Genomic DNA, 27439 nt, shown 5'->3' with positions numbered 1-27439 from the left:
GTGAGCACATAGCCAGCCAGCCATCCATGTGTCATTCAATGTTGGCGCTCACATTGACTGGCTGAATTCTGTTTACCCAAGTGAACATGCTACACAAGTTTGTTAGGTGGAGGGGGTTAAACGGCCATCTAAAACTATTTTTAATAAAATCTAAATAAACAAACAAAAAAAAACCCACAATTTAAGATTTTTTTCAATTTCATTCAATATTGTGGCTAAGCAAACACAAGACCACAAATATGAACACAAGAAACACTTTTGCCAAAGCATTAGCATAAGCCCGGGTAGCTCAGTCGGTAGAGCATTGGACTTTTAATCCAAGGGTCCAGGGTTCAAGTCCCTGCTCGGGCGGAGTAATTTTTTCAAATTTTTTTTCGTTTTATATACCCTTGGTTTTTCTGTCAAATGACATTTCTAAATGCTTCCACATTATGATCTAAGGACTTTTCATATGACTTTATTTTTTTTTTAGTGCTAAAGTAAAAGGAAAATGTCAAAAGTATTCATTATGACAAATGATGCTTCTTAAAAAGTATTTTCTGCTAGTGAGCATGGGGTGTTGAAGAAGTCGACTCTAGCAAAAACTTGCATTGAAATATACGACGATTTTGAAACTATCGCCATCAACATTAACGCGCACAAATAAAAGCAAATGTCACTTAAGTGCCGTGAAAGACGTGTGTGACCGAATGGAAATGTCATGCGTTCACCATACCACCATCTTCAGAGAGTGAGAGAGAGAGTAAGGTACGTGAATCTAACAAAAATGTAGCAAATTTTTTACAACTTCATATAAATTTTTTTTTTCAAATGAATGGTGGGGTATTAAGTTTAATAAGCAAAAACAATTTGTAACATTAAGGTGGAGTGGAGGAATGATTTATGAGGAATAACAAGAATAGATCAGTGCTATTTTCAGTCTAACCGAATCAAATAAAAATTGATCTCAGAGTGGGCCCCCAGACCCACTCTGTCCTCTGGCTTTCAACCATCCGTGTAACATGATCTTCCAGATGGCAATACTGGGTTTCCGTCAATCCAAGACTGTGCCGATGGCAGCAGTGCGTCGCACTCGACTTCAAGGTTCATCTCAGGTAACCGATCGGAAACATCTCCCCTTCCTTCCAGGTTTCCTATCGTCACCTCGATTATACCGCGATGGTATGAGCAGCTCCCATCCTCAATCCATTCTCCCATCATCTTAAGTCTCATAGCCGCAGCGGCTGCCTGACATTTATTCTGTATGTCAATGGGTCGGATATCTATAATAGTCTCCAGTGCCCTAGTGGGCATGGTCCTCATCGCTCCGCCTATGCCAAGACAACATGTTCTCTGAACCTGTTGTAAGGTTCTTATGTTGCACTTTTTTTCCATAGCAGCCCACCAAGCTACTGAGGCGTAAGTAAGTGTTGGTCTTATCACGCTCATGTAGAGTCAGTGGATTATCCTCGGATTCAGGCCCCTTTTCGAGTCACGGCCCGTCTACATAGTGCCTAACATCTGTGAGCCTTCTCAGTACGCTCCCGAACCTGACACTTCCAATTCAGTTTCTTGTCCAACATCACACCTAAGTATTTGATCTTGTCAGAAATCGAAATCGTCTTATGGAGGAAAAGTGGCACGTAAAATTGGCCCACCTTGGTCTTCCTCGTAAACACGCATATTTCAGTCTTCTCTAGGTTGTAATTGATATCTCTGGGTCTAGCCCAGTAACAACATCGTCAGCGTAGCAGACTGGTTCAAAACCCTCCTCAATCAGCATCCGTAATAGTTCATTTATGGGGGTCACCCATAGGAGTGGCGATAAAATGCTCCCCAGTGGCGTGCCTTGTGCCACTTTCCCTGTTATGTTTATGTCATGGGACACATAATTTATCCACCTGTTCTTTAGCATATGGTTTACCCAGTCTCTAGGGACCAGGTCCACCCGGTACGGGTCTAAGCATTGTATCAGTGTGTACGTTTTGGCATCAAAGGATTCTTCTATGTTAGGCCCAACCTCGTGCAGGGCAGTCTTCACCGACCTTCGCTTGAGATAGGCATGCTGTTTGTATTTGAGCTGTTCGCTGGATGTCCTACCCTTTATTATGGTGTCCACAATACGTTCCATGGCTTTGAGTAGAAAGCACATAAGGTTTATAGTCCTGTAGGCCATTGGTGTCGAATAACTTGCTTTGCCGGGCTGGGGTATAAATACCTCCCTTGCCTCCCGCCAGGCTTTCGGAGTATGTGTAAGTCCCTAAGGGTAAGGCATGCTGTGAAAATATTGGCAAGATGGGGCGCCAGATAGTCTGCCTTCTTCTGCAGTAACACCGGAAATATTCCATCGGGTCCGGGTGGCTTAAAAGGTTTAAAGCTCCTCAAGGCTTTCTTGACCACAAATTCCGTTATGAGAAGCCTTCGATAACCATCATAATTCAAAGATTCCGGTGTCTCCGTGAGTCCCGTCGTATCCTGTGGAAAATGGGGCTTCATCAAAAGCCTCAACATGTCCTCCGTTGTCTCTGCTCTCACTCCCATGTCGTCTACTAAAGTTTCAGTTTGGACATGGGTTTTTGAGAGAAAATTTTTTAACTTGGCGTTGTCATTAACGCTATCGACCTGTTCGCAGAAAAGCTTCCAGAAGACACGTTTTGCCGCTCTAGCAATTTTATTGTATTCCTTGAGCCGTGTGTAATACACATCCTTATTAACTTCCAAACCAATGTTACCCAAATGTATGCAACACTTTCTTACAATCAATTCCTTCAGCCTTAGTGTATGCCCAACAAAAAAATGTGAGTAATTTCGTACATTAATCTCATCTCGAAAGACAGAAAATTATCCTCACCCTAAGAGGCAAACCAAATTAGAAGTAAATAGATATAGCCTACATATAAAACGGTCCCCAGATTAAAGTTTGTTGACCTAAGGTCATCCAAAATCTGTTTTAACTGCAAAAGCTTTCAAATATCCTTATATTCTCCTTTTTTAACAATTTCTTCATATCTATTTAAAATTGTACAACCAATGTCACCCAAATGTATGCAACATTTTCTTACAATGACTTCCTACAGCCTAAATGCATGCCCTGCAAAGAAAAATTAAAATAATTTCTATTAAAAAACCGTCAACATACAACGGAAACCAGACAAAATTTAATTTTCTTTTGCTGCTCATGCTTGGCAACCACAATGTCCTTTTTTGCCCCGTTTCTTAATCAAGGCATGCCTTTCTATGCATACCAAATATGTGAACTCCGTACACCCCCACCAGTTCTCCAAAGAACTCAGCGATAAACGTTCATAAAACCCGACTAGACAAATACGAATTTAAAATTTACGTAAAAGTGCTAACCGAAAAGCACATCCGCAAAGTTGAGGTCACGTTCGTGTTATGTTAAGAATGCAACATGCAATAAAATTTATTGGAAAATGTTTAAAAATTTACCAAATGTCCTTAGTGTGAATTGAACTCAACACAGGCTAAAGGAGTTTATTTTCAAAAAGGATGCCGTGACATAGAATGGTAGAGAGGAAGAGAGAGAGAGAGAGAGAGGGAGGACTAGAGAATTGGCATTTGCTATGCAAACAAACGATCTTTTAATTTCCTTAAGCAGCAGCATGCCAGCCCGCATGCAATTTCTATTAAATAAGACATTGATGGATAAGCAACATGTCCACATCCATATGGCCAGCATAGCCACTTCCATCCAGAGGATGCCTTTTGTCAATGATGCTGATGATGATGATGGTGATCACACATCACATACCTGGCATTTGACATTTGCCATTTGCTGGAGCATTAACAAAGGAGCGCTTTTACCATCAAAATTGATGTTGGCCAACGTCCCGTGTGGCCATGCAACATTTACAGTTGCTGAACCATCATCATCTCATCATGTCTTGAGGTTGTGCCTTAAGGGAGAAAAGGTCCCTGCTTTGTTTGTCAGTTTGTTTTGGCTTGCTATGCAAAGTCCTGAAATTTTTTCACATTTGAATGTAACTTAATTAAGAGCCATGCATACACGTCGAAGTGTTTGCTGTTGGTGTTGCATCAGTAAAAACACGCCTGAAAGTTGGCTGCTGAATTTATATGCGAACCCTGCCACAACCACCACCTAGAGGCTAGACATAATTTAAAGTCATTTATCAAGTGACACAAATTGACACTATCTTAACGCAAACATCAAAAGTGCTTCCGGTTATGGTTGGTCTAGCAAAGTTTATGGCATTGCTTGACACCAAGTCATTGCCATTGGTGGATACTGAATGACATAGTGGAAATCCCTGCAAGGAAATTGCATAGCAGCTGCAGAGGGTGGCAACACCCAATGATACATATACAAGACTATCGAATGCAAAATAAATCATGGCTTCTATGAAAAGCAAATGGCGAAGATATATTTATTAGGAAAATGTTAGCATAAACAAAGGCTGGGAGAGGGAGAAAACATAAAATGATGCATAGATTTAGGGGCGAGTATAGAAGGCATTGGATAGAGCGACAAGGTGTTAAGGATAATAGCCAAAAGCGATTTTCCCACTACCATGGATACTACTAAAAATTTAAACCAATTTTATCATATAATTTGTGATTTGTTTGTAAGAAAAACAATCGAAATTGCTTGAAGCTTCTAGGGGCTTAAAAAGTCATATTGAAGGAAAGGTTTACGTGAAGCTTCATCTATTAATCTATCTGGAACAGTTGCACTACTACTTCTACTAAACTTCTAATGAACATTCCTTTTAGAAACAGGTGACACTTCTCTCATATCAATGAGTGCAGTCTGATTAATATTTAAGCTCAATGGTAAGGGCCTCCTTTTTTATGCCGAGTTTGAACGGCGTCCCCCATAACAACCCCACTTGGTATAGAAGTTTTAACATGGCAGGATACCTCAAAAATATAGCCAGCATTAATAAGGGGATAACCACCGCTGAAAAATGTTTCTGATGTTCACGCCGGGTTTTAAACCCAGGCGTTCAGCTTCATAGGCGAACATGCTAACCTCTGCGCCACGGTGGCCTCCGTAAGTTGCACAAGGTCCATATCGGTGCATATGCAGTTATATCTGCATCGGATTAATGCCTTCCCTCTATCACAACGTGATCAATTTGATGCCTTACTTCTTGATCTGGGGCAACCATATGGCTGTGTGAATTTGTTTATGTTGAAACCTGGAGCTGTTTACTGCCACGTTTTTTGCCGCAGCGAAATCTAATTGCCTCTACCCACTATCGGGGCATGAGCACAAATAAGATTTATGTTGAAATATTTGGCTTTATGCGGATTTTGGCTAGCCTTTCGTCCACCAGAATAAAGCTGGAGACAATGTTTTTCAGTCTCCGAATAACCACAAATCCACAGCCAAATTCATGCCCTCGTGTTATGGGATTTTAGTATAGTTCGACACCGTTTGGTGTTGTTCTGACGCCATTGCCTATTCATCGCACTTCCTGTAAGGCGGTAATATCTGCCTTGTACTTCTCCAATATATCCGCCAATGTGAATACTGCACCTTCTCTAAGTTAATGGCACACCACCCAACCGATATCATTACTCACCACTCGGTATTTACACTGCTCTCATGCTTTGGACGCAGAGCATGAGCAGAGCAAATATAGAGTTGGAGCAATGATATCAATTGGGTGGTATGCTATTAGCTTCTATAAAGAGCCCAGATCAGCAGATTATGGAAATTTTTTCGTTTGCGTATTTCGACAACGTTAGGGAAGTCTGTCTGAGAACAGAAACTGATGTTGGTCATTGGTTATTTGAAGACGCCAATCACTCGCCTTTTCATTTCGGATATCATTAGCACTCAGTATTTAAGTAACAGTCAGTGCCATCTGACCCCTCACTGATACTCTCCTCTCGAAATCGATGACTGTCCGCGGCCGCATTTGCAGCTACTCCACTATATGGGAAGCTTTTCACTATCTGGACGCGCCCCGTCACAACAATGAATACAACACAAGTCGGAGCTCAAAATTTCAGCCCGTGTGATGCTCACAATTATCGCATGACCCCAAGGCAGATTTGGATATAGCCCCCATATAAAGCGATCGACCATAAAACTTCTTAAGCCATTGAAGGTAGCAATTTTTATCTGATTTGGCTGAAGTTTTCCACATTGACATCTATAACCTTGAACATCCATGCCAAGTACGATCTGAATCGGTTCATAACCTGATTGCATCCCATATAGACCGAACTACAAATTGTACTTGATCTGCTAGATGGTGCAGTTCTTATCCATTTGGCTTATATTTGGCGCAATTACTTCTCCTAAAACCTCCAATATACTGGCCAAGTATGGTCCGAATCGGTGCATAACCTGATACACCTCTCATAAGTGTACTTCTTGAGCTCCCATACAACAGAATTTCGCTTAAATGCACAAGTATTGTCTTCTGTACTTTTTTAGCTCCTAGAAAGAGCAGTTGTTATCCTATTTGGCTCATATTTTGCACAATGACTTTCTTTTACCTCCACCATACGCTTATATAGACCAAACTCCTGAATCTACTTCTTGAGCCCCTGTAGGGCACAATTCATATCCGCTAAGGCTTAAATTTTGCGCAATGGCTTCTTCTACTGCGACCTCCTACGTTCATGCAGGATGAGGGTATATTAATTTCATCAATTCGTCTGTAACACCTCGACATATGCGTCTAAGATCCCATGAAGTATACATATTCTTGCTTGTCATGATATAATAAGTCGATCTAGCCATGTTCGTCCGCCCGTCTGTCTGTCCAAATTGAAATTGAAATTTTGATCAAATTAGTATAGATCGTTTGGGATTATAAATGGGCCAAATGGGATCATGCTTTGACATAGCAGCCGTTTAAACTGATCTTTTGTCTTAACTTCTTGAGCTTCTAATGGGCGCAATTCCTATCCGATAGACTCCTTGAGCTTCTAATGGGTGCAATTCTTACGCGATTTGGCTGAAATTTTGCACATATTGTTGAGGAATTTAAGTAGGTTTAGATTCTTAATGGACCATGTTTGTTTCTATATGCTATAAACCGATCTTCCGATTTGATTTTTTGAAACCCTTGAAGTCTTCGTCTTATCCCGTTGTTATGGAAATATGATACATGAAGAATTATGTTTAAGCACTCCAACACCCACATAATTTTTCCACATTAACTGATTTTCCGATCATAGGGTTTTTAATATATCTTCCGATATGATCTTAAAGTCAAAATATCTTGGCAGCGGTGGGATTCGAACCCACGCCTCCGAAGAGACTGGTGCCTTAAACCAGCGCCTTAGACCGCTCGGCCACGCTACCCCACTATTGTACTAATGTTTGATCAAAATAGAATTATAAGAAAAATTAGTTATCACTTACAAACAAAATATTTAAAAAAACAAAATTTGGATCCTTGCCAAGTGTTTTTCCAAAACATCCAAAATTTGAGAATCATGGCAGGATGTTATTCCACTCCCTTCGTAAAAATTGATTATGGTCTCAATCTTAGTATTTTGTGAAGTATGCTGATTAGAATTCTTATTGCCAAGAGCTATATATGTCATAATGTCTATAGCCTTGCATAGACCACAAAATATCTGCTAATGTCACAGACATAATCTTGGAAAGGTCATTGGGGAAGCTTTTCTTCAACAGAATATGATTATCCCAAATCCCGCCATACCCAGGATAGTCTGAAAATCCTATTTTTGGGGGGAAAATTAGCTTCTTTTATTGCTTTTCAATGGGTTTTAGGCCCCCTCCCCAGAATGCGGACTTATAAGTTACCCTATAGGATACAGCCTCTTATATTTCCAATTGGCTAAACTCCCAACTATGAGATGAGTCACATACTGTATCTCTCATGGTCAAGACTTTATAAACATTTTAGAATAATCGGTTTAAAAAACTTTTTGGCAGCGGTGGGATTCGAACCCACGCCTCCGAAGAGACTGGTGCCTTAAACCAGCGCCTTAGACCGCTCGGCCACGCTACCACCGCAAATGGATGAGATTATTTTATGCCTCATAAATCGTGTGACATTTGCTCACATGCTCACTGTTCGTCCTAATATTTTACAACTACCCTATATTTATGAAGGTCGGCCAAGATTGTAAATAGGTTGAGATGGCTTTCTACCCGGTAAATACCCAACGCTTGGGTATTTATTGGGTAAATACCCAATAAATACCTTGTTTTGGGTATTTATAATTTTCCTGCTACCTTGGGTATGAAAATATTTTTCAAAAATGTTTTCATGATTTCGTATTCTTTGTATATAAACCTGTTCTTCAGATCTTATAAAATCGGATTTTACTTATATATAGTCGCTATGTAGACCGATCTCCAGACTTAAAGTCTTGATGCAATAAATTGGTCATTTTTCATCCGATTTCGATGAAAGTTGGCACAGTTAGTTCTGGTAGACCCCTATTCATTTCTATGGAGTGCGGTTCAGATCGAACTATATTTGGATATAGCTGCCCTTAGATCGCCCACCCGATCTCCCGATAAAGAGTTTTGAGGACATAAAAGATCCATTTATTACCCGAATATGATGAAATTTGGCACACAGTGTGTTCTGGTAGACCCCTACGCATTCCAGATCGGACCATATTTGGATATAGCTGTCATATATACCGATCTCCCTATATTGTGTAATGAGCCTATAAAAGAAGCATTTTTCATTCTATTTTAATGAAATTTGGCACAGCGACTTCCGGTACCCTTCTAAACCTTTCTTTTGAATATCGTCTAGATCGGACTATATTTGGATATAGCTGTTATATAGACTGATCTCCCGATGTTGTGTAATGAGACTATAAAAGGAGCATTGTTCATCCTATTTCGATAAAATTTCATCAAAAATTTTTTGAAAAATGTTTTTATACGCAACATATCTGCAAAATTGTAAATTCCCATCTTTTGGGTATAAATGTGTAAGTACTCGGGTATTTACCCATCGCCCATCTCCATAAATAGGACAGGTCGATTTAATCCAAATTCCATTCAAATTTTTTCTATGAAAAAATTCTTGTTTTTACAGAAAATTTAATTAAAATCTGTTATGATTTCAAAACAAAATTTTGTCTTTTGAAAAAATTTGTTCTAGAAAAATTTCTTCAAAAATTTCTTTCAAAATTTCATTAATATTTTTAAGAGTTACAAAACACTTTAACGTAAATTAGATAAATATTTTATCTTAAGAGAACTTTCTATTGAAATTTTGTCTTAAGAAATAATTTTATTAAAATGTTGTCTTTACAGAAAATTTGATTAAAATTTTGTCTTTATAGAAAAATTCACTGATTTATGGACTTGGGAGAACATTTTATTCAAAATTTTTTTTTTTGGGAAAATTTCATATAACTTTTTTTTTTTCAGCTAAATTTTAGTGAAACACATTTCGTTAGATGTTGTCTCAGAAACTGTGAAAAGATATGCTGATCGACTTTTAACCTCATCTAAGCATTTTTTATAACATTGTAAAAGGATTAATTTTTCTAGAGAAATAATTGGTTTAACCGGTTTTTTAAAAATCTCAAAGATTTCGACCAGTTTTCTAAAAAAGCTTATTTTTTGAACAGTTCGAAATCCGGATTTAGGGAAATCGGTTTTTTGATCACCCTAGCTAAACCCAACCAACATATTACAAAATCGCTATAAAAATGTGGACAAAGTCTTGAAAAAAACCTAAAATCTTTTTAATAGGATCAAAATATCTTGGCAGCGGTGGGATTCGAACCCACGCCCCCGAAGAGACTGGTGCCTTAAACCAGCGCCTTAGACCGCTCGGCCACGCTACCTTATGCCACATAAATTATATATCCAAAAGATTTTGTGGGATAAGATGTTTTATCTATAAGGCAAATGTTCAGCCCATACAAATTTTGAATGCTCACCACCATACATCTGCCGGAAATCTTATGTTGACGCCAAGTCCGGGGGTTTCTTATTATGATGGATTGATATATTTGAACAGTAATCGTTATGAAATGCCACTCCTATCGTTATGCGATGAATAGTTACAGGCCCGTTATGTTCATCTGGGTCATCCTTTTATACCCCCTTGCCATGCATAGTGTTTGGCAAGTTCAAATAGAATTGCTGCCTTGAAAGTACAGTCGAATCATAACCAAACATTGTTTGCACAGGTGCTCATAAACTGAAGTCTGGAGAGCCCCTACATTATGAGACATATGAATATGAAATAACGAATCTATGTGTTACCCTATGGATAAAAATTTAAGCGAGATCGGGTGAAAAACACGACTAGTGAGCCCTCAAAGAGGCTACATCGAAAATAGATAGAAAATATGTCTTCTATGTCCTCAAGAGATAAAATTAGGTAATATAAACAAGATATAGCCAGCAAACCCCATATTCAATTAAGACCACTGCAGTACATATAAAAAATCAGAGAAAACAAGTAAGATCGTGCTCATCCGGGCCGAATCTTATATACCCTCCACCATGGAACGCATTTGTCGAGTTCTATGCGCGGTATCTCTTTTTAGGTAAACAAAGAATATTGAGTAAGAACTATTATGCTATTGGAGCTATATCAAGTTATAGTCCGATTCGGACCATAAATGAATGCTGAAGTTTGTAGAAGCCATTGTGTTATATTTCAGTTCATTCGGATAAGAATTGCGCTTTATAGGGGCTCAAGAAGCAAAATCGGGAGATCGGTTTATATAAGAGCTTTATCAAGCTATTTATCAATTCAGACCATATTAGAGAAGTATGTTGAAGGTCATGAGAGAAGCCGTTGTACAAAATTTCTTCCAAATCGGATGAGAATTGCGCCCTCTAGAGGATTAAGAAATCAAGATACCCAGATCGGTTTATATGACAGCTATATCAGGTTATATAGCGATTAGCGGAAGTTATAACAAAACACCGCATACAAAATTTCAGCCAATCAAAAACGCTAGATAGTGGAGATGTCTGCACCGATTTAAGCTAAATTTTGTATGCCTAAAAAGATGAAGTTGGTATTACATATTGAGGTTAAATAACTTAGAGGGACGCCCCATCCCAAAATCAACCCGAACGGACATGTTTACCGATTGGGACAATATGGGTATCAAATGAAAGGTATTTAAGAGTAGAGTACGAACTTCCACCCCCCACCCCACACCCCCCCCCCCCCCAAAAAAAAAAAAAAACAACCCAACAGCCGCCTTTGGGCAATATGAGTATCAAATGAAAGGTATTTAAAATAAGAGTACAAATGTAACCTAAAACCTTATTCCTTGGTGTCTGAGGGGCCTCGCCACCCCCCAAAACCCCCCAGCAGGACATATTTACCGATTGGGACAATATGGATATTAAGTTTAAGGTTTTGAGAAGTAGAATAAAAAGTTGATATAAAAATGTATTCTTTGATGTCTGAGGCGCCCCCCACCCACCTATACCTCTCAACAGAGATAGTTACCGATTTGGACAATATAGGTATCAAATGAAAGATGTTTGGAAGTTGTGTACTCAACTGTTATAAGAATTTGGTCCAAGGTGTTTACGGGGCCTCCCCAACAAATTATAACAAAACACCTCATACAGAATCTCAGCCAAATCGGATGAGAATTGCGCCCACTAGAGGATCAAGAAGTCAAGACCCAAGATCGGTTTATATGACAGCTGTACCAGATTATGAACCGATTTAAAGCGTACTTAACACAGTTGTTGGAAGTGATACCAAAACACTACGTGCAAGATTTTAGTCAAATCGGACGAGAATTGCGCCCTCTAGAGGCTCAAGAAGTCAAGACCCAATATCGGTTTATATGGCAGTTTTATCAAAACATGGACCGATTTGGCCCATTTACAATTACTTGCTATTCAACAAAAAATACAGGGTACTTACCAATGACGAAATGTCGATGAAAGCGTTCAGTAACTTTAGTTCCTGGAAAAATCAAGAAAAAAATTCGTTATAGTAGTTCCGGCAGTAAGAGAGGATAAAAACAAGTGGTTAGAATTAATGTGAAGGATATATGGGAGCTATATCAGGTTATAAACCGATTCGGACCGTACTTAACACAGTTCTTGAAAGTCATAACAGAACACCACATGCAAAATTTCAGCCAAATCGGACAAAAACTGCGGCTTGTAAGGGCTCAAGAAGTCAAAACGGGAGATCGGTTTATATGGGAGCTACATCAGGTTATAGACCAATTTGGACCGTACTTGGTACTGTTGTTGGAAGTCATAGCAAAACCCTACATGGCAAAGGCAATGCAGACAAGAAATGAGGTACTTATAGGATGCGAATTGTCATAAAATTTCGTGGGTAGTACCAACATTAATAAGCAGGGCCAATCCCTGAAATTTGGGTTGCCCAAAAAGTAATTGCGGATTTTTTAAAAGAAAGTAAATGCATTTTTAATAAAACTTGGAATGAACTTTAATCAAATATACTTTTTTACACTTTTTTTCTAAAGCAAGCTAAAAGCAACAGCTGATAACTGACAGAAGAAAGAATGCAATTACAGAGTCACAAGCTGTGAAAAAATTTGTCAACGCCGACTATACGAAAAATCCGCAATTACTTTTTGGGCAACTCAATACATAATCTAGAGCCAGAGGTTCAGCGCTACAAGAGAGAACGTCTAGATCAAGCGGCATAGACTGCAGAGTCTAGACCAGGGTTGCGGAGTCGAGGTGTTGAGACGGATGTCGGTCTATTGAGACGGAGTCGGAGTTCGGTTCGGTGTTGAGCACGCTAGAACCGCTATCCGACTCCGACCAGGGGTCGGAGGGACTCCGCAGCCATGAGCTAGACAACATTCATCCCAACACGGTAGCAGATGCAATAAATAGCTATCGGGTGAATGTGGTCCTTGGAAAACCACCGCCTCCCATTCCATTTTAAGAATCCGCATCTGGCTATTCAACAGAATTAAGCAGACGAAAGCTAGAACACAACACACTGTTACAACAACAACTGCATCGGTAGGAGTTAGAAGGCATCTTCGTTCTTCCGTTACTGTGGTATCACAGTGGATGAAAACGTCTAAGTGAGACTGATGGCAGACTGCCACCTAAAAACCTATCCTAACCTAAATATAATGCTGTGCTTCCTCTAGACAAGTCAAACTCGTTACAAATATTTTATTTTAGGTAAGGTTGAAAAGAGGGAGCGGATATAAATCCGTCTTATGCCACTACGGACATACACCTAAGCCAGTAAGCGGGTTGTTGTGCGCTCGAAATACAAAAAAAGTAACCCGAAAAAAATCTAAGGTAGAAATTCCATGCTTCTTACAAAATCCCTAATTGTTTTTCATACCACGCCTCTAAGTTGGTTCATGTCTGGTATTGTATCCCCACATAAATACCGGCGTCTGTTAGCCGAGAAAGCAGGGCAATGACATAGGAAAAACTTTAATGCCTCATCATTTTCCCCACATGCCCTTAACATGACCATCTTAGATCTATGTATTGAGTCTCTCGTCCCTTCACTGTCTGAAGTTTTGGTATTAGGATCTTTGCTTATCCCATTCTTCCCAATATTAAAAGAGTCGGTTATTGTCTCGTCGATGGTACCCTGCTCGTTAGGCTTTATTGAGTTTCCTGACTTAATATTGAAGATATTTGCCTTTCCTAGTCTTCCTAATTTTGAAAAAGACGTATTTGGTCCCATAGTTACTCTATGCCTTCAGTCTTAGCCAAACTTGGCCACCACAAAGAGAATTCCTTCCTCCTTCTTCTCGCGGTGTAAGACCACCCATTTCTGCACGATCAAATCTTTATTTTGCTTGTTTAAGACTTCCATCATACGTTCCGTTGCGATTTCGGTGCCCACATCCTTGATGAAGACCGTCGCCTTTGTGAACTGGGGAATGTCCATATTTCTCACAAGCGCGAGGTTTGCTCCCCAGGGAATGTGGATACTTCCAACGAGCTTTTTGACGGTATCAATACATTCTGTTGACGTAAAGATGTCCCCTCATTGCTCGCAGCTCATCATTTGTATGCAGATGCTCCATTTGGGACCAAAGGGCTGGTGAAATCCTACTGGGTACACTGCCGATATTGATGGCTGCAAATGTGAGCTCATCTCTGTTGTGCTTCCTTGCCATTCTGGCGTAAGAGGGCGGTTCCTTACCTTTTTAGCAACCATCTTCCGCTTTCGTGATGGCTGTGTCATCCCTTTGAAAGTCACAGTCCCCCATGAAGACTCAGGGGTCGTGCTCGTTGCCTTCAGTCCTATTTCGAATTTGTCTTCCTCCCCAGTACAATGTCTGGATTCTCCATTGCAGGAGGGCTGGCTTGGTCTTCCCAGAGTACTTGAGAGCGGGGAGCTGTTATTCGTTTTTAGCATTTTAGCACTCTTTGGGAGATGTGATTCTCTTCCCAGCTTCCGTAGAAGTGCCTGGAATTTTAGCACTGTTATGTTTTCGGGAGATCTGATTCTCTACCCAGCTTCCGTAGAAGTGTCGGGAATGTCAGTTCTATCCCTTCCAGCTTTCTGCACTTTTGCCCGATTGCACTGCTATACTCCTACGACTCCTTTGTCATGCCCTGATTGGTTTCTCGGTCTTCTTATGAGCTTAGCAAAGCCCTCGCTCAGTGCTGCCGTCATCCCACTGTACTCATTTCTCGATTCGACAGTGATGACGGTTTCATTGACACTATCGCTGCCTGAATGTGAATCGAAAAACACCACCCTTACTTAAAGACTTGGGAAGAACGGCGCATTCCTCTGGTTTATCCGCTTCTTCCTCATTAATTAGTCTGACGACTAGTTATGCGTTGAAGCATTACTCTTGACTACAGGTGCCAAGGCACCGATACCTATAGGAGGGGTGGACAACATGCTACGGTCTGATGCCATCATCGCAGCTGTAAGATCTTTGGAGTCAATTTTGAGCCTACTCCCGAAAGTCTTTAAAATTTGAAGTAATTGGTACCTATTGCGAGATAGGGATATTTTTCTATGAGGAGCGAAATGAAAGCACGTCCGCTCCACTCAATGGTTACAATTAGAATAATTTATTTTACCAACCATTTCTCTCCTGGTATATCCCTTATAAAGAGTTCATCGTCTAAAGTTTGGATAAAAATTGAGTATTACTACAACATGGCAGCGGTGGGATTCGAACCCACGCCTCCGAGGAGACTGGTGCCTTAAACCAGCGCCTTAGACCGCTCGGCCACGCTACCATATAGAACGATTCTTTAGGCATATTTGTTATCTATCTAGTTTGAAAAGTCTTGGATATATATTTTGAAATTTTGAACAAATATCAGTGGAAGGTCACATATGTTCTCTAAAAGTAATACAAAGACTTCAAGTTCACTAGTCATCTTAAGCAAAGGTTTATTAGCTTTATTTGCAGATCAAATAGTTGTTTAATTTTTCTACATAAATCCCATTTAGACAGTGTTTGTATACACCATGATATCTAAACCGGATTATCCAGCCCGCTAGGATTGCCTTATAAACTTTTTTACATTCTAAGTATATGAATCTAAGAAAAAAAATCTATAATCACTAATCTCGTCATTCTATATGTAACACCTCAAAATTTTGCACTGCTTATATAAACTCTCGATCATCTTGCTGTGATTGTATTAGCCATGTCTGTCCGTCAGTAGATTTTCACTGTCATTTACCATTAATTTTAGTAAATTAGTAAATTACAACTACATCGTTATTAGTAAATTACAACTACATCGTTATTCGTTTGCCAGCCACCTGAAGCCAAATCCCCCAGACATGAGATATAAGCCGATCGATGAATATGAACCGCTTTGGCCTATTTTCAATCCAAACCAAACTAACTCATCATCAGGAAGTATTTGTGAAAATACGGCTAGCTTTACTCTTTCATCAGACGGACGGACATCGCTTTATCTAGCATGAATGTCATGGGGATCAAGAATATATGTAGAAATTTTATATGGTCATAGACCAATTTCTCGAGATGTTTGACACGGCGTAACGAAGATAGGGTACCACCCTTGTAAGGTGAAGTATATACTTCCTCAATTTTATAAAAATTAAATTGATGCGTTTGTTTGTTTGTTTATTTGCTTGTCTGTTCCATATAGACTCAAAAACGGCTGAATCCAAAAATTTTCACAGATGGTAGAGTTTGAGCCCCCGGTGAAAATAGGGTACTAAATTTTTTCATATACGAAGGGGGGCGGACCCTCCCCCTTACCCTCATTTTCAAAAACACCAGATCACGGAGATGTGTGCACCGATTTAAGCTAAATTTTGTATGCCCAAAAAGACGAAGTTGGTATTACATTTTGTGGTTAAATAACTTGAGGGGACGCCCCATCCCAAAACCCACCCGAACGGACATGTTTACCGTTTGGCACAATATGGGTATCAAATGAAAGGTATTTAAGAGTAGAGTACGAACTTGGTATTAAAATGTCACCCTTAGTGTCGGGGGGTCTCGCACCCACCCAAAAACACCACCCAACAGGACACTTTTACCGCCTTTGGGCAATATGGGTATCAAATGAAAGGCATTTAAAATAAGAGTACAAATGTAACCTGAAAATTTATTCCTTGGTGTCTGAGGGGCCTCCCCACTCCCAAAACCTCCCAGCAGGACATATTTACCGATTGGGACAATATGGATGTCAAGTTAAAGGCTTTGAGAAGTAGAGTAAAAAGCTGATATAAAAATGTATTCCTTGGTGTGTGAGGGGCCTCCCCACCCACCTAATCCCCTCAACAAGAGATAGTTACCGATTTGGACAATATAGGTATCAAATGAAAGGTGTTTGGAAGTAGTGTACTCAATTGTTATAAGAATTTGGTTCAAGGTGTCTACGGGGCCTCCCCACCCCCAAAAATCCCCAAAACGGGCATGAATGTCCAACGTCACGAAATGGGTATTGTGAGGACAAAAGTCGCTGGCTCGTTTTTGACAACAGAAATTTACAAAATTAACGGCCAGCGATGGCAATACCCCTACATAACAACAATGGCAATACCACAACACGGCAGCAGTGGCAACACTACGGCGATATGAACACAATAATACGACAACACTATCAACAGCTGATCTTTGTGCGTGAATGGCTGGGTGTGTGCCTCTCCAGGGTATAAAAGAGCTAGCAATTAGCACAGCATCGCAGTTCGCCGGTGGAGGGCTTACAGATAGAAGTATCAAAGTGGTCAAGCGTATTCACGCACCGGCAACAAGACTTATCTGTTTGTAAGTAATCTGGTATTGGTCTTGGGTTATTAGAGCCTGCCTGAGTAAACACTCTACAGTTCTCGTGACTAGGGGAAGCGTCGGTTATTCCCCCCGGCTGTCGCCGCTGGTCGTTTTCACACCGCGGTTTTCACACCGGCTGTGATACTACTGCGCACTCGTTGGTTGATCCCTCTCTGGTCGTTTTTCACAGCGGTCGACATCAGCTGAGATACAACCATGGTGCCGTCATCATATTTCACCACCATCATCGTCACCGCATCATCACACCGCATCATCACACCGCATCATCAGCAGCGCGGCATCTTCAAAACACACTGCACCGTCAACTATTTAGATAGCCGTATTCCACCCCACGCCAGTCCGCTGAACGGCTACCAGCCACCACATCTTGTCGTGGGAATCCAAAGCAGTGTTAGTGCAAGTGACTCTATAATAAACGTTGTGGAAAGAAAAGAAACAACACAAACGTGAAGCTGAAGCATTGCAAGAGCTACCAATGCATCCAGAAAAAGTCACAGTTTTGTGAGGTTTATAGACTAGTGGCATCATTGGATCGTACTTCTTCAAAGATGATGCGAATCGTAACGTAATTGTGAATGGTGGGTGCTATCGTTAGATGATGTCCAACTCTGTTTTTGCCCAAAATGCAAAAGCTGAACTAGCATGGCATGTGGTTTCAACAAGACGACGCCACATGCCACACAGCACGCGTAACAATGGACTTATGAGAGGCGAATTCCGTGAACATTTAAACAAATAAAAAAAAATACACATGCATTGGGAAAGTGTACAGCTAATAGACAGGGTTGTCGAGCGTGGTAATTGTATAATAGAGGCGTTATCGCAATTAATACGATTCAAATACAACATACCAACGCACGGCCATTGAAGCCATCACACCTAATATTGTTGATAAGTCTTCTAACCAAAGACGAAACGCGTACCATAGTGGTTGGCGTGTGTTGCTATATCTGGCTTTGCTTTTCCATTAGCAATCTCCAATCATTGAGCTCGTCTCGAAAGGGAAACAAACAAAAACTTTATTTCACGCTCAGGGCCGGTCAATTGACCGCCTAAATCGAGTGATTTAACACCTTTAGACTATTTTTTGTGGAGCTATGTTAAAGCTCATGTCTATACACACAAGCCCGCTTCAATTGACGCATTGGAAGGCAACATTAAAGCATTTATTCGTGAGATACCGGCCGAAATGTTGGAAAGAGTATGATAAAATTGGACCAAGCGGATAGACCATTTGAGGCGCAGTCACAGTCAACGTTTGCATGAAATAATCTTCAAACATTAAATTATATGGACCTTACTATCGATACAAATAAGGATTTTATGAATTTTTCTGAATTTTATGTTTTTTTTTTTTTTTTGAAAAAATTCCTTATAGCTCTTATAAAATCACCCTATGGAAGTCATTGTGTAAAATTTCAGCCAATTCGAAAAAGAATTTCGCCTTTTAGGGGGCTTAAGAAGTAAGATAGGCAGATCGGTTTATATGGAAGCTATATCACGCTATAGACGGCTTCAGACCATATTTGACAGGTGTTTTGGTCATGTGAAAAGCCGTTGTACAAAATTGCACCCTCTAGAGGCTTAAGAAGTCAAGATCCCAGATCGGTTTATATGACAGCTATATCAGGTTATGAACCGATTTCAACCATACTCAGCAAATTTGTTGGAAATCATAACGAAAAACGTCATGAAAAAATTTAGCCAATTCGGATAAGAATTGTGCCCTCTATAGGCTAAAGAAGTCAAAGGCCCAGATCGGTTTATATTACAGCTACATCAGGTTATGAACCAATTTCAACCATACCTAGTACAATTGTTAAAAATCATAACAAAACACCTCCTGCAAAATTTCCGCCAAATCCAATAAGAATTGCTCCCCCTAGTGGCTCAAGAAGTCAAGATCCAAGATCGGTTTATATGGCAGCTATATCAAAACATGGACCGATATGGCCCATTTACAATTCCAACCGAAAGTTAGCGTGCTTTCGACAGACAGACGGACGGACGAACATGGCTAGAACGACCTAAAATATCATGACGATCAAGAATATATATAGTCGTACTTTATGGGGTCTTAGACGGATATTTCGAGAAGTTACAAACAGAATGACGAAATAAGTATACCCCCATCCTTTGGTGGAAGGCATAAATATTACATTTTTGGCTGCAGTTATTCATAAGTAGAGTACGAATCTGATATTAATTTAAGGATGCATGTATCTGAGTCATGGTCAGCCCTTCAAAAGGACATGTTGCCCAAAAAGTAATTGCGGATTTTTCATATAGTCGGCGTTGACAAATTTTTTCACAGCTTGTGACTCTGTAATTGCAATCTTTCTTCTGTCAGTTATCAGCTGTTACTTTTAGCTTGCTTTATAAAAAAAGTGTAAAAAAAGTATATTTGATTAAAGTTCATTCTAAGTATTATTAAAAATGCATTTACTTTCTTTTAAAAAATCCGCAATTACTTTTTGGGCAACCCAATAGATCGCTACAATAAAGGACTCATATTAAAGACAAATCATTTGTTATTATCATTTGGATTCAAGTGTTGGGGCGACCGACTCCCTTCTCCCAATAAAATCAACACCAAAATGTGATGCTGACGCACCGGGATTATATTGTGCTCAAATGAAAGATCAAGTGTCTGGGGGCCACCTACAAAAAAAGGAAAATGTAAAAGGAAAACGCATGAGGTCGTACGGGAAACAGAGTTCGACTGTTACGTCCTTAAATTTGGGTTGGAACAAGAAGGATCTGCGGATCTTTGAAAATGTTTTAGAAAACGTTTTTGAGACTAGATATATTAGTGTGGCTCTGAAATGGGCCCATAGCTCTGAATATCTTGATCGTCACCTACAAAATGCTCAAAGCAAAATCCATTTTCAAAAAGACATTTTAGGGTGTGGCAAAGCGCACCGGGCCAAATAGTAATGAATAAATTTATGTTGTCTAGTCTTTTTTGTGAACCCTTTTGAAGACTTCCCATTCCAGACAATGTTCTATTTGCGGGTAGTGTAACTAACTGATAACAGACACTCACATTTGGGGTGTGAAAAAAAAGTATGCATCATAACAAATTTAATAACATTAAAAGATGTGTCACATTGATAAGATAAATTTTCCGATAAAAATTGGAAGTTCCTTAAAATCTATAAAATCACCATACACTATCATTTGAAATGTAAGTATCATATAAATGTTTAAATTCAACGTTGAGATGCACACGTTAAAGTTGCTGCTGTTTTTGGTGATTGTGCAGTGTATTCAAGCAGCATGGCGTTCACCACACGACCTGGAGCTAAAGGAAGCTGCGATGTGTACCAGAGAAAAATGTCAGGCTCCAAATTGTCGATGTTCGGCAATGTCGTTGCCTAAACCGGAATTTAAGGGTCATGAAAAGGAAATACCGCAGGTGCATAAAAACTAGAAAAAAAGCCATACCATGTCGTTTAAATTTTTTTCTTGCCTTTTCCCTTAGTTTATCGCTGTGACCTTTGATGATGCTGTGACCGCCTTAAACTATGAAATGTACCAGGAGCTGTTTGCCAACCTCCTAAATCCCGATCATTGTGAGGCCCATGGCTGTTTCTATGTTTGCCACGAGTATACGGACTATAGCAAAGTTAATGCCCTATACAATGAGGGTCATGAAATTGCTTTGCACTCTATTACCCATGGAGCTGGCACCGATTATTGGCGTAATGCCGATGTGGATCTATTAATGCGTGAATTTGGCCAACAAATCGATATGCTGGAGAGATTTGCCAAAATTGATCGTCGCCATATACGCGGAATGCGTTTACCCTTCTTGCAGATCTCTGGCAATAACTCTTTCATAGCAGCCAAACGTTTGGGTCTGCTCTATGACAGCTCTTGGCCCACACAACAATATCGCAATCCTGCCATGTGGCCCTATACCTTGGATTATTTGTCAATGCAAGATTGCCAGATAAGACCCTGCCCAACTGCTTCGTTTCCTGGCTTGTGGGAAAATCCCATGGTCTCATGGATCGACAATGAGGGCTATAGCTGTTCCATGTTGGATGGCTGTATATATTTGCCTCCCGATAATGTGGAAAGTTTGTTTGAATGGATGAAGGATAATTTCCGCAGACACTATGAAGGCAACCGGGCACCATTTGGCATGTATTTGCATTCGGCATGGTTTGGACGTAGTCCGAATTTTTTCAAAGCATTCCGCAAGTAAGTGAACAAAAAACAAGTAAAAGCGTGCTAAGTTCGGCCGGGCCGAATCTTATATACCCTCCACCATGGATCGCATTTGTCGAGTTCTTTTCCCGGCATCTCTTCTTAGGCAAAACAGGATATAAGAAAGGATTTGCTATGCTATTAGAGCGATATCAAGATATGGTCCGGTTTGGACCACAATTAAATTATTTGTTGGAGACCTGTGTAAAATGTCATCCAATTCGAATAAGAATTGCGCCCTTTGGGGGCTCAAGAAGTAAAATATGGCAGCTATATCAGGTTATGAACCGATTTGAACCTTATTTGACACGGTTGTTGAAAGTAAAAATAAAATACGTCATGCAAAATTTCTGCCAAATCGGATAGGAATTGCGCCCTCTAGAAGCTCAAGAAGTCAAATCCCAAGATCGGTTTATATGGCAGCTATATCAGGTTATGAACCGATTTCAACCATACTTGGCACAGTTGTTCGGTATCATAACAAAACACGTCGTGCGAAATTCCATTCCAATCGGATAAGAATTGCGCCCTCTAGAGGCTCAAGAAGTCTAGACCCAAGATCGGTTTATATGGCAGCTATATCAGGTCATGGACCGATTTGAACCATACTTGGCATTGTTGTTGGATATAATAACAAAACACGTCGTGCAAAATTTCATTTCAGTCGGATAAGAATTGCGCACTCTAGAGGCTCAAGAAGTCAAGACCCAAGATCGGTTTATATGGCAGCTATATCAGGTTATGCACCGATTTGAACCATACTTGGGACAGTTGTTGGATATCATAACAAAACACGTCGTGCAAAATTTCATTCTGATCGGATAAGAATTGCGCACGCTAGAGGCTCAAGAAGTCAAGGCCCAAGATCGGTTTATATGGCAGCTATATCAGGTTATGAACCGATTTGAACCATACTTGGCACAGTTTTTGGATATCATAGCAAAACACGTCATGCAAAATTTCATCCCAATCGGATAAGAATTGCGCACTCTAGAGGCTCAAGAAGTCAAGACCCAAGATCGGTTTATATGGCAGCTATATCAGGTTATGCACCGATTTGAACCATACTTGGCACAGTTGTTGGATATCATAACAAAACACGTCGTGCAAAATTTCATTCTGATCGGATAAGAATTGCGCACGCTAGAGGCTCAAGAAGTCAAGACCCAAGATCGGTTTATATGGCAGCTATATCAGGTTATGCACCGATTTGAACCATACTTGGCACAGATCGGTTTATATGGCAGCTATATCAAAACGTGGACCGATACGGCCCATTTACAATACCAACCGACCTACACTAATAAGAAGTATTTGTGCAAAATTTCAAGCGGCTAGCTTTACTCCTTCGGAAGTTAGCGTGCTTTCGACAGACAGACGGACGGACGGACAGACGGACGGACATGGCTAGATCGACATAAAATGTCACGACGATCAAGAATATATATACTTTATGGGGTCTCAGACGAATATTTCGAGTAGTTACAAACAGAATGACGAAATTAGTATACCCCCCATCCAATGGTGGAGGGTATAAAAAATATGTATGACAAGTAACAAAGGGCAAAGTTCGGGCGGGCCGAATCTTCGTAACTCATCACCATGGATTCTGCTAAAATATGGGATATATATCTGGTTATAGACCGATTTGGACCGTACTGGGCAGAGTTGTTGAGCGTCATAACAGAACACTATTTGCAACATTTCAGTCAAATCGGATAAAAATCGCGGCTTGTAAAGGCTCAAGAAGTCAAATCGGGAGATCGGTTTATATGAGAGCTATATTAGGTTCTTGACCGATTTAAACCGTACGTGGCCGATTTATTTAAACCGATTTAAACCGTATGTGCAATATGGGAGCTATAACAGGTCCTTGACCGATTCGGACCGTACTTGGCACAGTTGTTGGAGGTCACAAGTGAACACTATTTGCAAAATTTCAGCCAAATCGGACAAAAATTGAGGCTTATAGGGGTTCCAGAACTCAAATCGGGAGATCGGTTTATATGGGAGCTATATCCAAATTTAGACCGATATGGCCCATTTCCAATGCCCAACGACCAACGTCGGGCAAAAATTGAGGCTTATAGGGGTTCAAGAAGTCAAATCGCGAGATCGGTTTATATGGGAGCTATACCCAAATCTAGACCGATATGGCCCATTTCCAATGCCCAACGACCTACATCAATATTAAGTATTTGTGCAAAATTTCAAGCGGCTAACTTTACGCTATCGTGCCTTCGACAGACGGACGGACGCACATGGCTAGTTCGACTCACGTTAAGTAAAATTCTTCGTGTTGAGCTTAGGTGATCAAATTCACGACATTAATCATGACTCACGAGATACTCTCAACTTACGAGACGCTCACGACTCTTGTGTCACTCACGAGAAAATTAACATTTAAACTTAAAACCAGTAAGGAAAGGCACTACACTACCTAGTCTACCTACTTCTATTAAGAGATAGCAATACTTAAAACTGGGCTGATTTCGATGAGATTTTATACCCAAATTGAATCAGGAAGTAATTCTAAGCATATTGGTATACCCGACAATAAGCTTGTCTCCTTCTTAGAAAAATATTTGATTAACCGTGACTCGTGATTGTCTCGGGAATCGTGATTTTCTCGTGAGTCTTGATTGTCTCTCGAGTATCTAGTGAGTCGTAAATTTCTCGTGAGTCGTGCGTGAGTAAACTTTTTGCATCGTGAGAGTGTGTGAGCATGTGTGAATGCTAGTGACATAAAAAAGTCGTGCGTGAGCGTTAGTGGAAAATCACTCACCCGCACATCTCTATTAAAAACCCATATGGATCGTACTTGGCACGATTGTTGTAAGAGAGCAATGGCAGGAATGCATTAAGGAACAAGGGCAAACATCTCACATATCACCGAGTGCTATCTGATTCGAGTGTAACCGAGTCCGAACGGCATGCCGCAGTGCTACACCTCTTTGGGGAGAAGTTTGTGTATGGCATGGTACCTGTCAAATGTCACTAGCATTAGTAGGGGAAAACCACCGCTTAAAACTTTTTTCTGATGTTCTCGCCAAGATTCGAACCCATGTGTTCAGCGTCATAGGCGAACATGCTAATCTCTGCGCTACGGTAGCCACCGCACAGGTCGTAACAGAGCACAATGTGCAAAATTTCAGTCCAATCAAACCACAATTTCGACTTCCAGAGGCTCTAGACATCAAATTGAGTGATAGGTTTATATGGGAGCTTTGTCAGGTTATAGACCGATTTGGAACGTACTTGGCATGGTTGTTGGCAGTCGCAGCAGAACACGATGTGCAAAATTTCATCCTAATCGCATATAAATTGCAGCTTCCAGGGGCTCAAGTAGTCAAATCGAAGGACCCTTTTTTAGGGAAGCTTTATTCAATTCTTAACGACCCCTATTTGCAATTCTCAATGACCCCTACGTGAATAGGAAGTCCCTGCTAGCGGCTAGCTAGCGGCCAGAAGGAGGGACGGACGGACAGTAATGGCAAGACAACGAACAAGAATATATATTTTATAGGATCGCAAATGGATATCTCGATGTGTTGCAAACGGAACAATAAATTGAATATACCCCCATCTTTCGGTGGTGGGTATAAAAATGATTGCAATTTTTCAATTAATTTTTGAATTGATCCAATTAAAAATATGATTGAAATTTTTAAAAATTTATTTTTGAACTCTAGTTTGTATAATCGGTCATGGGATTGCTATAAATTAACCAAAATGGGAATTGTAAATGGGCCGAATCGGTTCACGTTCTTGTATAGATGCCATATAAACCGATCTTGGGTCTTGACTTCATTAGCCTCTAGAGGGCGCAGTTCTTATTCGATTTGGCTGAAATTTTGCCCGTGGTGTTTTGGTATAACTTCCAACCACTGGATGGTTCAAATGGGTTTATAATCTGATATAGCTGCCGTATAAACCGATATAGGATCTTGACTTCTTGAGCCTCTATAGGGCGCAAATCTTACCAGATTTGGCTGAAATTTTGCACCAAGTGTTTTATTTTGACAACAACTCTTTCAAATATGGTCAAAATCGGTTTATAACCTGATATGGCTAACATATAAACAGTTCTTTGATATTGACTTCTTCAATCGCTAGAGGGCGCGTTGTGCCAAGTAGGGTCTAAATCGGTTGATAACCTGATAAAGCTCCCATATAAACTGATTTCGGACCTTGATTTTTTGAGCCTCTAGATGGCGCAATTCTTATCCGATTCGACTGAAATTTTGTATAAGACTATTTTGTTATGACTTTCAACAATTGTGCTAAGTAGGCTTCAAATCGGGTAAAACCTGATATAGCTGCCATACAAACTGATTTTAAATCTTGACTCCGCGAGCCTCTAGAGGGCGCAATTTTTATCCGATTTGGTTGCCACGTATGATTTAAATCAGTTCATAACCTGATATAGCTCTCATATAATCCGATCTTGAATTTTGACTTTGTGAGTCTCTAGAGGGCGCAATTATTATCCGATTTGGTTGAAATTTAGCATGAAGTGTTTTGGTTTGACCATCAATTTAGCATGAAGTGTTTTGGTTTGACCATTCGCCACGTATGGCCCAAATCGGTTTTGTTATGACTTACAACAATTGTGCTAAGTAGGCTTCAAATCGAGTAAAACCTGATATAGCTGCCATGCAAACCGATTTCAAATCTTGACTCCTTGAGCCTCTAGAGGGCGCAATTTTTGTCCGATTTGGTTGCCACGTATGGTTAATATCGGTTCATAACCTGATATAGCTCCCATATAATTCGATCTCGAATCTTGACTTTGTGAGTCGCTAGAGGGCGCAATTATAATCCGATTTGGTTGAAATTTGGCATGAAGTTTTTTGGTTTGACCATCAACAACTTCGCCACGTATAGCCCAAATCGGTTTTGTTATGATTTACAACAATTGTGCTAAGTAGGCTTCAAATCGAGTAAAACCTGATATAGCTGCCATGCAAACCGATTTCAAATCTTGACTCCGCGAGCCTCTAGAGGGCGCAAGTTTTATCCGATTTGGTTGCCATGTATGGTTTAAATCGGTTCATAACCTGATATAGCTCCAATATAATTGGATCTCGTATCTTGACTTTGTGAGTCTCTAGAGGGCGCAATTATTATCCGATTTGGTTGAAATTTAGCATGAAGTTTTTTGGTTTGACCATCAACAACTTCGCCAAAATCGGTTCACAACCTGATATAGCTCGAATATAAACCGGTCTCCCGATTATACTTCTTGAGCTTCTAGAGGGAGCAAGTGTTATCCGATTTGACTGAAATTTTGCACTAAGTATGGCCCCAATCGGTTCATAACTTCGTATAGCTGAAATAGCATAGCAATTATTAGCTATTAGCCTTTGGTTGTCTCTTGAAAGAGATATCGTTCAAACAACTTGATAAATTCAATCCATTGTGGAGGGTGTATAAGATTCGGCCCGGGCGAACTTATTAGGCTTTTACTTGTTTCTACATCAAATTTCCTCTTGCTATATTTGATATTTTTTCTGTTATCCATTTTTTCCAGATTTTTGGAATACGCCAACTCACTGCCCAATGTTTACATAACCACTCCCTCGGCCGTTATACAGTACATGAAACATCCTAATTTGGACAAACCCTTTAAGGGTTGCTTCAAAAAACCTCATACAACCTGTAAGCCAGTAACGTGTGGCCTTGCCAAACAACCTTCGGGTGAAATGCGTTACATGACCGTTTGTGATAGTTGCCCAGAAACGTATCCTTGGCTTGATAACCCATTGGGAGAGGTATTGAAATAAATAAAAAGAAAGAAACCCAAATAAATTCTTATATAAAAACGCAATTAAAGAAAGAGTAGAAATTGTCTATATTATAAAAATTTCATTATTTTTTTTTGTAAATTTTCATTGTTGTGTGCCCCAATACTTCGACGATAAATTGAACGATTTGATCACCCTTACAGTTCTAGAATTTGGTTTGTGACTTGACTTATGATCAGACTGTAAATGTTCTAATGATTGCAAAATACTGATAGAGGGCACAATTGAATGTGAAAAAG

At 40.0% G+C, this 27439-nt stretch overlaps 1 protein-coding gene, 1 long non-coding RNA gene and 5 other non-coding genes across 7 annotated transcripts; 3 read left to right on the top strand and 4 right to left on the bottom strand.

Annotated features, from left to right (window-relative positions):
- Positions 1 to 278: 278 nt before the first annotated feature.
- Positions 279 to 351, top strand: Trnak-uuu (transfer RNA lysine (anticodon UUU)). Its single transcript has one exon. It is a non-coding gene; the product is annotated as a tRNA-Lys (tRNA).
- Positions 352 to 515: 164 nt separating this feature from the next.
- On the top strand, positions 516 to 16259 carry LOC131998182 (uncharacterized). The gene is made up of 3 exons (XR_009398636.1): positions 516 to 747; positions 15668 to 15944; positions 16028 to 16259. It is a non-coding gene; the product is annotated as an uncharacterized LOC131998182 (long non-coding RNA).
- Trnal-aag (transfer RNA leucine (anticodon AAG)) lies at positions 7204 to 7285 on the bottom strand. The gene has a single exon. It is a non-coding gene; the product is annotated as a tRNA-Leu (tRNA).
- On the bottom strand, positions 7880 to 7961 carry Trnal-aag (transfer RNA leucine (anticodon AAG)). Its single transcript has one exon. It is a non-coding gene; the product is annotated as a tRNA-Leu (tRNA).
- Trnal-aag (transfer RNA leucine (anticodon AAG)) lies at positions 9690 to 9771 on the bottom strand. Its single transcript has one exon. It is a non-coding gene; the product is annotated as a tRNA-Leu (tRNA).
- Trnal-aag (transfer RNA leucine (anticodon AAG)) lies at positions 15055 to 15136 on the bottom strand. The gene has a single exon. It is a non-coding gene; the product is annotated as a tRNA-Leu (tRNA).
- Positions 16260 to 20350: 4091 nt separating the features above from the next.
- Positions 20351 to 27232, top strand: LOC106086971 (chitin deacetylase 8). Its single transcript, XM_013251815.2, has 3 exons — positions 20351 to 20596; positions 20663 to 21387; positions 26927 to 27232. Exons 1-3 carry the CDS (start codon positions 20381 to 20383, stop codon positions 27177 to 27179), a joined length of 1194 nt encoding a protein of 397 aa, XP_013107269.2. The 5' UTR covers positions 20351 to 20380; the 3' UTR covers positions 27180 to 27232.
- The last annotated feature ends 207 nt before the right edge of the window (positions 27233 to 27439 follow it).

Source organism: Stomoxys calcitrans, chromosome 5, assembly GCF_963082655.1.
Source record: "Stomoxys calcitrans chromosome 5, idStoCalc2.1, whole genome shotgun sequence".
NCBI lineage: Eukaryota > Metazoa > Arthropoda > Insecta > Diptera > Muscidae > Stomoxys > Stomoxys calcitrans.
This window is presented reverse-complemented; position numbering and strand designations above follow the sequence as displayed.

Coding starts and splice junctions, on each gene's coding strand:
- LOC106086971 (XM_013251815.2), top strand. CDS start 20,381: ATGTTTAAATTCAACGTTGAGATGCACACGTTAAAGTTGCTGCTGTTT. Junction 20,597..20,662: donor ATGAAAAGGAAATACCGCAG/GTGCATAAAAAC, acceptor CTTTTCCCTTAG/TTTATCGCTGTGACCTTTGA. Junction 21,388..26,926: donor TTTTTCAAAGCATTCCGCAA/GTAAGTGAACAA, acceptor CATTTTTTCCAG/ATTTTTGGAATACGCCAACT.